The 14,129-nt window shown below is 32.0% G+C and overlaps 1 protein-coding gene across 5 annotated transcripts in view; it reads left to right on the forward strand.

The window, feature by feature from the left end:
- LOC127734025 (semaphorin-2A-like) overlaps positions 1–14,129 on the forward strand; it is a 134,289-nt gene that overhangs the window by 61,567 nt on the left and 58,593 nt on the right. For all 5 annotated transcript variants that reach the window (XM_052243579.1, XM_052243580.1, XM_052243576.1 and 2 more), the window contains exons 11-13: positions 8,196–8,304; positions 9,035–9,083; positions 13,312–13,453. In XM_052243579.1, coding sequence (XP_052099539.1) covers positions 8,196–8,304; positions 9,035–9,083; positions 13,312–13,453 — 300 coding nt within the window. The remainder of the gene's footprint in view (positions 1–8,195; positions 8,305–9,034; positions 9,084–13,311; positions 13,454–14,129) is intronic.

Here is a 14,129-nt window from a genome sequence, read left to right on the forward strand (position 1 = left end):
CAATTTTTATGTTTTAAAGATTAACCTGAATACATCAGCTTTAACAATACTCTTCTAGTTTGTTTAAACATTTCCTGTACCTTACTGACCAGCAGAAGAAAGAAGCACAACATCATTAGCATACATTAAACAATTAAGTTTTGCCCTTCCTATTTCAGCTGGTACACAGAAAGTATAAAAAAAACACGGTAAATCATTGACGAATATCTTGAAAAGATTCGGATTTCGATTATCCCCTTGTCTAACTCCAATGAAACAAATGTTTTTCTAAAATCTACAATACATAGTTATAAGAAAGTTTAGTTTGCAATACACTTTTCAATTAGAGTATTCAAAATAAACATGTGATCAACTGTTCTTGATCTTTTCTGAAAACCAATCTGTGTTTCAGAAATTACATTAAGCTTAGTTAAATAACTATCAAATCTATTATTAAGAATGGAATTAAATAATTTTCCAATACAACTTATTATTGCAATACCTCTATAATCAGAAGGATTATTTTACGAATTTGATTTAAATATTGGCATAATATACCCTGTTTTCCAATTTTTTGGTTAAAAACCAGTGTATAATATATTATTAACATGATTAAACCGTTAAATGCATAACATTGAAGCAAAATTGACTCACTACATCTGAGCATTTCGTTTGAATATGACTTTCTGAACGTTGTCGTGCTTACAAAAGGCTTACTATTTGTAGAAAGTCTTTATATTGACAATTGAAGCTACTCAAGCTAATACATATTTTTCTTGAACAAGATGTTGATTGTAACTGTATATAATATACGATAGTATAGTCTGATAATGTCTTAAATGTGTCGCTGAAATAGAGTCATCAACTCATATAACAAGTGTCCATGTTGTGCGCTTAATTAAACTATATTGGAATTAACAGATTTCCATTCACATCATGCACATAGAGAAATGTTTCAAGAAATACTTTAAACTTTAAAATTTTCATTTGCTGTCACTGGAAATCGAACCAAATCCCGTATGACTGTTATGTGTTATTGATAGTAAACATATTATCGTGGGATCCGAGCATGTAATACTAATATATGAACAATATATGATAACTCACCAGGGTTTATTCAAGTGATAGCAAATTATACACAAAATACAGCAAATATATATAAGCAATCAATACAATTAATAAACAGTCAATACATGTCGTTGAAGGTGAAGAATCAGAATTTACCATTATGCGCACTACGTCATCGGTTCATGATGAAGTACATATAAAACATGGACTGGTTCAGTACTATATATTGGTGTTCAGCACCACAATATCGACGAAACCTTTCGATTCAAGGTATACATAACGACACTCCTATAACGTAGAAAATACTTATCATAGATACCAGCCTTGTAATTTTCCGCCTACAAAAGACTAATCAGTGAAGCTCTAGTAGGAAGCCTCTTTCGACTAGATGACGTAGATATAAACACTATAGATGACCATACGGCCTTCAAAAATGATCAAATCAATGCTGAATAATAAACTTTAAAGACCACGAAGTGACAAAAATGTAAAACAATTCAAACAAAACACAAACAGCCTGATGTGCGTATAACCAATGATTGACAGGCTCCTGACTTATGACGGGAAATATAAAAAAGAAGATGTGGTATGATTGCCAATGAGACAACTCTCCACAAGAGACCAAATGACACAGATATTAACAACTATAGGTCACCGTACGGCCTTCAACAATGAGCAAAGCCCATACCGCACAGTCAGCTATTAAAGGCCCCGAAATAACAATGTAAAACAATTCAAACGAGAAAACTAACGGCCTAATTTATGTACAAAAATTTCATTCTAGGTTTTTATATTTTGTACTTTTTTTCGAAATGTATTAACGGTTTTGTTTTTCCCTTTGTTTTCCTGTTGTTTTTTTATGATTTTTTTTATTATTATTTTATTTTGTGTTTTATAAATGTTAAAACCAATTGAATTAGCAGGAATTTTCAAAAGATTATTTTGCCACGAGATTTTTAACCATCCGCAGTTGTTTCGTCCTAAAGGTTTGATTTTAGTTTTTTGGGGAATTTTATGTTGACGGTAAATCCTAGATAGTCCATAAAATAAGACACAGTAATTTTTTTATGGGGCGATTTAGAATTTAAAAAATGTATAGCAACTTATCTAGTGTTAAAGATCGGATTATTTGTCGTTCGGTTGCTGTCACATTGCATATAATACTTTACTTATTCTTCTACTAGAATAGAGAATGGAAGCGGGGAATGTGTCAAAGAGAGAACAACCCGACCCAAGTGCATGCAGGAACCAACCTGGGTCTTCAACGCAGCGAGGAAATTTCGCACCTGGAGGCGGGCTTCAAATGGCCCCTTTACAATAATGAATACATGTACTAGTTCAGCGAAATGGACGCCACACTCAACTCCGAAACATACAAATGTTAAAAACAAAACACACACAAGACTAACAAAGGCTAGAGGTTCCTGACTTGGATGTGCCTTAATATACATTCTCCTGTTTATTTATGTGTACTAATAAGATGAAGTTGGAATGCATTCAAAGTTCAACACTTGCATCTTTACCTTAGTGGGCAATTTTGAATGAAAAATACTTTCCTATTTATATTCCCTACTTCAATAATAGCCCCCCCCCTCCCCCCCCCCCCCCCCCCAAAAAAAAAGGCGCTTCGAGAACGTTATATAATGAGATCTTTTGGATCTTCAAATAAAACTGTTAAACATTTATCAATTTCTTTTTAGAGTAATAAATTAACAATTTATTCGCGTACATGATAGATGCAACAAAAGACACAGACGTGAACATTACTGAAAAGTTTCTATTTGCAGCCAAACATTAAAAATCATCTTTTTTGTATTTAGTTGATTCGTATTTCATTATTTTCGCTATTGCAATGTTTCGAATTACTAGTTATTTTAAAGACCTTCTTTTATCGATAAAAGATACATGTATAAAAAATCCCTTTATATCCCTTTGATCATATTCATGTTTGGTATGTTCCTTAGAGGTACACATACTGCTGAATATGACTTTGGAATTATATGACAGATTCATTGTATAGTGCCCCTTCTAAGAGAGTTTGGACATTATGTTTTCTGGTCTGTACACCCGTTTATTCTTTCTTTTTAATGTAGTTCGACGTGAATTTGTGGTCACATAAACTTGAAACTTCGCACACATGTTTAGTATGATGTGACCTTTTAGAAATATGTGACAAATTATTGTTTATCCATAGCTTGTGATTCAATAAAAATTAAATTATTATAGTTTGAGCGGTACATGGTAGATTACGGACACATATACTGTTTAATAGTATGTTGACTCAACATGTTACTCCGTTTGGAGTAGATACACATTCTGACTTGTTTTATAACTGCAGTTGCCAGTTTATGTTTGGGCCCGTGTTATTTGACTTTACTAAGATGTTGGTAGGCACATACGCTTTCAGACTAAAGTTGACTGCGATTACCATTTCATCTAATTATAATGTGAGTGATGTAAATTAAACATGGATATATTTGCAATCATATAGCGATTTAGATAGCATTTATTGGGAAAAGCGCTTTCCGAGATTTCAATTTTTATTGCTTTGGTAAAATTGTCATCATATGTATTTAGTTATTATTTTTAACATATTTTGAAATCGTTTGTTAATAATAATTGTTTTATTCTTTAGACCTATGAAATATATAACGTGTTGTTTTCAGCACTAGGGCGATAACTGCTGGTGGACTATCAATCCCATCCCCCTTACCCCATACCCGAGGGTATAATCAACTCAGTAGTCAGTAGTCAGTGACATGATTTATAACAAATCTTTATAACATTGTCCGTTTATCAATTTTGAATTGTGGTCGAAGATATGTAAAGCACTATCAAGTTTCGGGATGTTTTCACCGAAAGTACTTTCTAATTCAAAGAAAGCCTTTAACCCCCTTTGATACAAATTATATCGAACAGTAGAAAAACTTACAGGATATGAAAAAAATAACTACTAAATATTTTTATAATTTCTTACATTTTCAATAGGTCACCATCAAAACAAAAGTTCATTTAATGATTTACCACCTTGATCAAACATTACAATTTTTATGTTTTAAAGATTAACCTGAATACATCAGCTTTAACAATACTCTTCTAGTTTGTTTAAACATTTCCTGTACCTTACTGACCAGCAGAAGAAAGAAGCACAACATCATTAGCATACATTAAACAATTAAGTTTTGCCCTTCCTATTTCAGCTGGTACACAGAAAGTATAAAAAAAACACGGTAAATCATTGACGAATATCTTGAAAAGATTCGGATTTCGATTATCCCCTTGTCTAACTCCAATGAAACAAATGTTTTTCTAAAATCTACAATACATAGTTATAAGAAAGTTTAGTTTGCAATACACTTTTCAATTAGAGTATTCAAAATAAACATGTGATCAACTGTTCTTGATCTTTTCTGAAAACCAATCTGTGTTTCAGAAATTACATTAAGCTTAGTTAAATAACTATCAAATCTATTATTAAGAATGGAATTAAATAATTTTCCAATACAACTTATTATTGCAATACCTCTATAATCAGAAGGATTATTTTACGAATTTGATTTAAATATTGGCATAATATACCCTGTTTTCCAATTTTTTGGTTAAAAACCAGTGTATAATATATTATTAACATGATTAAACCGTTAAATGCATAACATTGAAGCAAAATTGACTCACTACATCTGAGCATTTCGTTTGAATATGACTTTCTGAACGTTGTCGTGCTTACAAAAGGCTTACTATTTGTAGAAAGTCTTTATATTGACAATTGAAGCTACTCAAGCTAATACATATTTTTCTTGAACAAGATGTTGATTGTAACTGTATATAATATACGATAGTATAGTCTGATAATGTCTTAAATGTGTCGCTGAAATAGAGTCATCAACTCATATAACAAGTGTCCATGTTGTGCGCTTAATTAAACTATATTGGAATTAACAGATTTCCATTCACATCATGCACATAGAGAAATGTTTCAAAAAATACTTTAAACTTTAAAATTTTCATTTGCTGTCACTGGAAATCGAACCAAATCCCGTATGACTGTTATGTGTTATTGATAGTAAACATATTATCGTGGGATCCGAGCATGTAATACTAATATATGAACAATATATGATAACTCACCAGGGTTTATTCAAGTGATAGCAAATTATACACAAAATACAGCAAATATATATAAGCAATCAATACAATTAATAAACAGTCAATACATGTCGTTGAAGGTGAAGAATCAGAATTTACCATTATGCGCACTACGTCATCGGTTCATGATGAAGTACATATAAAACATGGACTGGTTCAGTACTATATATTGGTGTTCAGCACCACAATATCGACGAAACCTTTCGATTCAAGGTATACATAACGACACTCCTATAACGTAGAAAATACTTATCATAGATACCAGCCTTGTAATTTTCCGCCTACAAAAGACTAATCAGTGAAGCTCTAGTAGGAAGCCTCTTTCGACTAGATGACGTAGATATAAACACTATAGATGACCATACGGCCTTCAAAAATGATCAAATCAATGCTGAATAATAAACTTTAAAGACCACGAAGTGACAAAAATGTAAAACAATTCAAACAAAACACAAACAGCCTGATGTGCGTACAAAAAAGGAAATGATAGACAGCGACCAACAATAACCAATGATTGACAGGCTCCTGACTTATGACGGGAAATATAAAAAAGAAGATGTGGTATGATTGCCAATGAGACAACTCTCCACAAGAGACCAAATGACACAGATATTAACAACTATAGGTCACCGTACGGCCTTCAACAATGAGCAAAGCCCATACCGCACAGTCAGCTATTAAAGGCCCCGAAATAACAATGTAAAACAATTCAAACGAGAAAACTAACGGCCTAATTTATGTACAAAAATTTCATTCTAGGTTTTTATATTTTGTACTTTTTTTCGAAATGTATTAACGGTTTTGTTTTTCCCTTTGTTTTCCTGTTGTTTTTTTATGATTTTTTTTATTATTATTTTGTGTTTTATAAATGTTAAAACCAATTGAATTAGCAGGAATTTTCAAAAGATTATTTTGCCACGAGATTTTTAACCATCCGCAGTTGTTTCGTCCTAAAGGTTTGATTTTAGTTTTTTGGGGAATTTTATGTTGACGGTAAATCCTAGATAGTCCATAAAATAAGACACAGTAATTTTTTTATGGGGCGATTTAGAATTTAAAAAATGTATAGCAACTTATCTAGTGTTAAAGATCGGATTATTTGTCGTTCGGTTGCTGTCACATTGCATATAATACTTTACTTATTCTTCTACTAGAATAGAGAATGGAAGCGGGGAATGTGTCAAAGAGAGAACAACCCGACCCAAGTGCATGCAGGAACCAACCTGGGTCTTCAACGCAGCGAGGAAATTTCGCACCTGGAGGCGGGCTTCAAATGGCCCCTTTACAATAATGAATACATGTACTAGTTCAGCGAAATGGACGCCACACTCAACTCCGAAACATACAAATGTTAAAAACAAAACACACACAAGACTAACAAAGGCTAGAGGTTCCTGACTTGGATGTGCCTTAATATACATTCTCCTGTTTATTTATGTGTACTAATAAGATGAAGTTGGAATGCATTCAAAGTTCAACACTTGCATCTTTACCTTAGTGGGCAATTTTGAATGAAAAATACTTTCCTATTTATATTCCCTACTTCAATAATAGCCCCCCCCCTCCCCTCCCCCCCCCCCCCCAAAAAAAAAGGCGCTTCGAGAACGTTATATAATGAGATCTTTTGGATCTTCAAATAAAACTGTTAAACATTTATCAATTTCTTTTTAGAGTAATAAATTAACAATTTATTCGCGTACATGATAGATGCAACAAAAGACACAGACGTGAACATTACTGAAAAGTTTCTATTTGCAGCCAAACATTAAAAATCATCTTTTTTGTATTTAGTTGATTCGTATTTCATTATTTTCGCTATTGCAATGTTTCGAATTACTAGTTATTTTAAAGACCTTCTTTTATCGATAAAAGATACATGTATAAAAAATCCCTTTATATCCCTTTGATCATATTCATGTTTGGTATGTTCCTTAGAGGTACACATACTGCTGAATATGACTTTGGAATTATATGACAGATTCATTGTATAGTGCCCCTTCTAAGAGAGTTTGGACATTATGTTTTCTGGTCTGTACACCCGTTTATTCTTTCTTTTTAATGTAGTTCGACATGAATTTGTGGTCACATAAACTTGAAACTTCGCACACATGTTTAGTATGATGTGACCTTTCAGAAATATGTGACAAATTATTGTTTATCCATAGCTTGTGATTCAATAAAAATTAAATTATTATAGTTTGAGCGGTACATGGTAGATTACGGACACATATACTGTTAAATAGTATGTTGACTCAACATGTTACTCCGTTTGGAGTAGATACACATTCTGACTTGTTTTATAACTGCAGTTGCCAGTTTATGTTTGGGCCCGTGTTATTTGACTTTACTAAGATGTTGGTAGGCACATACGCTTTCAGACTAAAGTTGACTGCGATTACCATTTCATCTAATTATAATGTGAGTGATGTAAATTAAACATGGATATATTTGCAATCATATAGCGATTTAGATAGCATTTATTGGGAAAAGCGCTTTCCGAGATTTCAATTTTTATTGCTTTATTAAAATTGTCATCATATGTATTTAGTTATTATTTTTAACATATTTTGAAATCGTTTGTTAATAATAATTGTTTTATTCTTTAGACCTATGAAATATATAACGTGTTGTTTTCAGCACTAGGGCGATAACTGCTGGTGGACTATCAATCCCATCCCCCTTACCCCATACCCGAGGGTATAATCAACTCAGTAGTCAGTAGTCAGTGACATGATTTATAACAAATCTTTATAACATTGTCCGTTTATCAATTTTGAAATTAAAAAGAAACTAAGGTTTCAACTCCCTCAGGTTAAGTTGACCTTAGATGGATTTGGCTACTTTTGTTGATCCGTTTTGGTCATAAAGCTCTTCACTGTTTCGATTCTTATAAATCCTTGGCTTTCAAATTTTCGGTTTTGAGCCTTTCTGATGAAGGTAAATCAAAAACAAAACACGCTTCGGATGCATGAAATGTATAACTAGTTGTTTTCATTTTTTAGAAAGACATTGGAGGTAATTCGCTGTTACGAAATAAATGGACAAGCTTCCAGAAAGCTAAACTTGATTGTTTTATTCCTGGAAAACTTCCAGTGTGTCTTGACTCAATACGTATGTATGAATAAAATATCTTGTAATTTTTTGTTATAGCAATGGTGTTTTCATTACAACATCTGGCTCCTGACTTATGACGGGAAATATAAAAAAGAAGATGTGGTATGATTGCCAATGAGACAACTCTCCACAAGAGACCAAATGATACAGATATTAACAACTATAGGTCACCGTACGGCCTTCAACAATGAGCAAAGCCCATACCGCACAGTCAGCTATTAAAGGCCCCGAAATAACAATGTAAAACAATTCAAACGAGAAAACTAACGGCCTAATATATGTACAAAAATTTCATTCTAGGTTTTTATATTTTGTACTTTTTTCGAAATGTATTAACGGTTTTGTTTTTCCCTTTGTTTTCCTGTTGTTTTTTTATGATTTTTTTATTATTATTTTGTGTTTTATAATTGTTAAAACCAATTGAATTAGCAGGAATTTTCAAAAGATTATTTTGCCATGAGATGTTTAACCATCCGCAGTTGTTTCGTCCTAAAGGTTTGATTAGAATCATGCAAACTATAACATAACGTTTGAAATAAACGACAAGATATATAAATACATTGTATCAAACATTCATTTCGATATATAAGAATTGACATTCCCTGTCACCTTAGGCTTATTCCTAAATATATATTAATTAATAATTCATAAGAACAATAAAAAATGCAAATGCACAAGCTATTTTCATCAGAAACAAAATGAATATTCGGTTACAATTGTTTTTCAGAAGACGTAACAATGAGGGACAATGTATTTTATGGATTATTTACGACTACGTAAGTAACTGAATTTTTAAAAACTTCTATGTCGACAAATAAGGAAATTATTTAAAAACCACGGTTCTAAATCCAAATCAAACAAAATTGTATTTAGATGTATTTGGATATGTTTTTATATCCCTTTTCGTCATATGGTTCATTACGTTGAGTATTCTTAGGTTCCTAGCTTTGGAACTGTTGGTTTTGAGCGTTACTGGTGAAGTTTATTTTAGAAGAACCTTTCCGACTCTCCAAATTTATGCAGTTTTTTTTTTTTCATTTTATATGTGCTGTTTGTCACAGTGTGTCCATAATAAAAAGAAAAATAACAAAAATACCGCACTCCAAGGAAAATTCAAAACGGAAAGTCTCTTATAAAATGCAAACCAAAAGCTCATACACATCAAACGAATGGAAAACTACTGTCATATTCCTGACTTTTTACAGGCATTTCCTTATGTAGAAAAAGGTGGATTAAACCTGGTTTTAAACATCTCACTTGTATGACAGTCATATAGCATTCCATTATATTGACAACAATGTGTGAGCAAAACAAACAGACATAATAGGTAAAAAAGTAAAAAATTGGGATACAGCAGTCAACATTGTGTTATAATCTTAATCATTATAAGAACAAATAATTATTTAAACAAAGAAAAACAAAATGGCATATAGACACCTTGTATCAAGTCAGGAATATGACAGTTGTTTAAAGATGAAATGAAATAAAAATCTGTATGAAGTTTAAGGTGTTCGTTAAACTCTAATGGTTAATTTATATATTGCTTTTATTAGATCTGTATCGGAATATGAGACCATTTTTTGGGATAATTTTGCAAAAGAAAATTCTGTTCTGAACAATTTCTATCTGGGCCAAGAAAAGAATCTAGATATAAAGTGTAGGCTCAAATTGGTTTGGTCATTTTCCAGAAACATGGGGACAGAATTTTTTTTTTCGATCTGGTTTGTCTCGAGATATTACGTAGTACATCGCTACAAATGTATTGTCGTATGCAAACATTAAGGGGTTATATCACCTATATATTTTACTTAATTTAGTCAGCAAAAATTTCCATGATTTACCTTTGGTTGTGTTTAAGAAAACTATGACGAAAATATTTGTTTCATACAACATGATAAATAATTCAACGTATCGGAACAAGTACTTAAACGTGACAACCTATCATTGTAAATATGAAGCAATTATGTTCAGAAATACAGGGGAAATAAGTGACGAAACGTTGTAATATTAAAAAAGAAGATAGGTGATATGGTTGCTAATGAGACGAATATCCATAAGAGACAAATATGTGTTGTTGTATTTAATGGTTAAAGAAAAAAGTGAAAAAAAAGATATATTTGTTGCCTGAAGAAACGGACAGGCGAACAAGGTGATTGCATTGAAACATTCATTTTCCGATTTGCAGTATGAAGTATAATTATACAAATTCTTCACCGATATGAGAAATGAGTCATGTTACGTATAATCCCACTTTGTTTGTATGAACTTTTCAGACAGGTCAAAATTTTTACAAATTAGTTTATACCCAGAGTAAATCCTCACAAACCTTTAACAGACACCATCTTATATATTTGTTTATCAATATTTGTGTGGAAATGTTTTTGTTTCCATTATTTTATTTTCCTATGAATACTCATAAATGTATCTCAAACTTTGTAGTAAGGTAGTAAATGTAAACTTTCTAAATATGTATTGGATAAACATGGGACGCATTTGAGTACTCATTAAAACTAATAATATAATTAAAACAAGTGTGTAGTATATGATTCAATTCTAAATTACGTAAGAAAAATACATTTTCTTAAGGTAAAATTTATATTTTGTAATTCAAAACATTGTTTGTGTAAACACATTTTAAAAATCACATGCAAGTACCAGATTTATGATTAATTTATCAATCACAATGTTATTCTACATAGAGAACAACTCTCGTGCTAGTATTAATTAATATGCTTCCTTTGTGTGCTGGTATTTGCGACTTAAACATATTTATGTTAATTGTGCGGATTTTTTTTTATTTGTTGCGGAACAAAAAACTCCACAATTCATGATACCTTTAAATTTTGGTGAAAGTCATTATATTTGAAAGACTTCATGAAAGACTTATTTGAAAGACTTTTAAGTTTGAAATTTAAACTGATGTTATCAGCAATTGCCTTTCTTGCGTTACAAGATAATGGAATTTGAAATTGTAAAATATCAACATATTATAGGTGGTTATTCATGTTTTTTATCGAACACAAGGCTGTCTTACAGTAAATATATATTCTTCCTAATAAAAAAAAAACGATAAAAAACTAACAAACATACAAACCTTAAAACCCCCATTTCAAGACAATTTATCGACCATATTTGGTTCTTTATACAAATCATCAAGGATACCAGACTTAAAATTGTGTACGCCAATCGTGCGTTTCGTCTACAAAAGACTCATCCCCGACCATCAGATGGATGCAATTCTGATTGCGCATGTTCAGCTATTGAAAATAATGTCAACTGAAAAGTGAATCTAGGGAAGCCAAGAGAAAGATTGTCTTCATTTTAACTGTTTTCGGCTTGTAAAAATATTATTGTATTGAAAAGGAAACGGGAGGTCATTTTTATTTTAAAATCATCGATATGAAATCAAACAGTAATATAATCGTCATTCTAACTTGATGCCTTTCAAATATTTTGAGTCAAAACTCGTCGTAAAGTACGAATATATAGTATGTCAGCTGATCGACAACGACTTAATTTGTTTCGGCTCTGATTATCATATTCCCACGTCGTATGCCATTGATGAATGAGTTATCCGAGGTCATTCTGTTTAAAAGACCTTATTAAACAATCAACTATAACCGGGACGCTATAAACCGCATTGTACGGGAAAATGCACGAATATGAAGGTCGTCAACACATGGAAACATAAACAAACGATGATACGCATTTTTTGAACGCACACTTTCTAAAATGAAAGTAAGATTAGTCAAATTTGTTGAGTAATCAAGTAAGTTGGTAAATAAATTAAATCAATACAGGTCTAAACTATTTATTTGTGGCACATCCAACCTCCTTCAATAAACATGAAACAAAGATAAAATCCATCACATCCGATAGCAACACACACAATAATCCTTGTCATAAAATAGTTGCTTCAACCTAACAAGTCTAAGTATGGTATTAAAAATTATTTAAGCATGTCACTGTCTATGTCCAATCAGAATAGGAAATAATCATGGGGCTGAACTTATACTGACTTTACCACGGGTTTTCTCTTGATGCCGATATTCTATCCCTTGCTTTAATTTTCTATCGTGATAAATCATTTGGCGTAAAGGGCCAACCCGTGGTAACATCAATTCAAATTTCAACTCTATGATTTATAGATAATTTTTCCTGAATTTATTTGTTTATATTTATGTATTTTTATTTAAATCAGACGGGGTTATAGCATAACAGTATCAATTTTAATGACCAAATACAGATAATGTCAATTCAGTGACGCTCGAGGCCAAACAATCAAACAACCCAAAACCTCATAAAAAGGTTAAAGAGAAAACAAAAACGAAAACACAAGAAAGGACCAAAAGTAAAAAAAAAGACTAACTCAAACAAGGAACCAGTTTAAGAACTGTGCACGAAAGAGATACATTCCGTGATTGAATATGATTTCTAAAATTTATACCAGCAAATAAAAATATAACAACATCGATTAAAGACAGTTCCAAAGCACTGACTACTGGGCTAATTATACCTTCGGGTACTGGTCTGTCTACAGGATAGGTTAACAGCTGACCTGTCTACAGGTCTTGTCTTGCCAAGCTGACCTGCCCACAGGCCTGATATTGTCAAGCTGATTTTTCCACAAGTCTGTACTTGTCAAGCTGCATTATACCTGTCCTCAAGTCTGGTCAAACTGACCTGTAATGAGGACAAGTCTGATTTATAAGACCACCTGTCATCATGTCTGGTCTTCAGCAGTCTTACAAAAGCAGACATAGGTTTGGTCGGATACAGATAAAGTTAACTTGCAGGTCTGCTAAAAAAGAGAATCAAAGTTAACTTTTGTAAAGGTTAGGACTACACCCATCTGTATACATTTTACGTAAAGGAAAAACCTTAGGTAATTTCATGAATACCAACGGAACAAGGCCTGATGAAACATAAAAATTATAAACTTGATTGAAGGGTCGTATTATATCGTAACAAAACCATTTATATCATTCACCTTTATATTTACAGCACAGGATCATCAGCATCTGCAATATGTGCCTTTAATCTAACAAGCATTGATACTGTCCTGGACGGGCCATTTAAAGAACAAACAACTGTAAATTCGTTCTGGACGGAAGTATCAACTGTTCCAACCCCTAGGCCTGGCAAAGTAAGCAAAGTATACATGTCAACCATGTATGCCTATGAAATTCTGCGATAATCATTAATATTTGTCTATGTATGTTGACTTTGACTTTAATTGTTGAATACGAAGATATTTCAATATTATTGGTTAGCATATTTTGAAGATACAGTAACACTACTTTAAGAATGGTTTAGAATATACGATAGATTTACACAAATTTAAAGAATTCACCCAGCATATACCTCCACATCATTCACGGCAGAGGAGATTTTATATAATCATAAATAAGTCTTACACTCCCCTTTAACCTAAAGGGGACGATGAAAAGCTCCTATATTTATACTCAATACTTAAACTTCATCAACCTATTCATAAATAACGAAATAGACCAGGGTCATCAAGATATAGCTGTAAAATATGCGTTGAGTTCTTACCAGCATTCTTTTTACAGTAAACATTACATTCTAGAAAATTGCAATGAAGCATATTTTACCAGCGGTCTTCATCAGATGTGGATTTTTGAAATTTCAAATGATCTACTTCAAAATCTTCGATCACAATTTTTACAATTTAGCAGTACATGTAATACAAAAACTTGATTTGTGTTTATGGTTTATACTACTTTTCCAAATGATCATAAAAAAGAGTCGTAGATACAATTTCCTTGTGTAGGTCTTGAAAAATCATATTTCGTGAAAGA

Source organism: Mytilus californianus, unplaced genomic scaffold (genome assembly GCF_021869535.1).
Source record: "Mytilus californianus isolate M0D057914Y unplaced genomic scaffold, xbMytCali1.0.p SCAF_3, whole genome shotgun sequence".
Taxonomy (NCBI): Eukaryota; Metazoa; Mollusca; class Bivalvia; order Mytilida; family Mytilidae; genus Mytilus; species Mytilus californianus.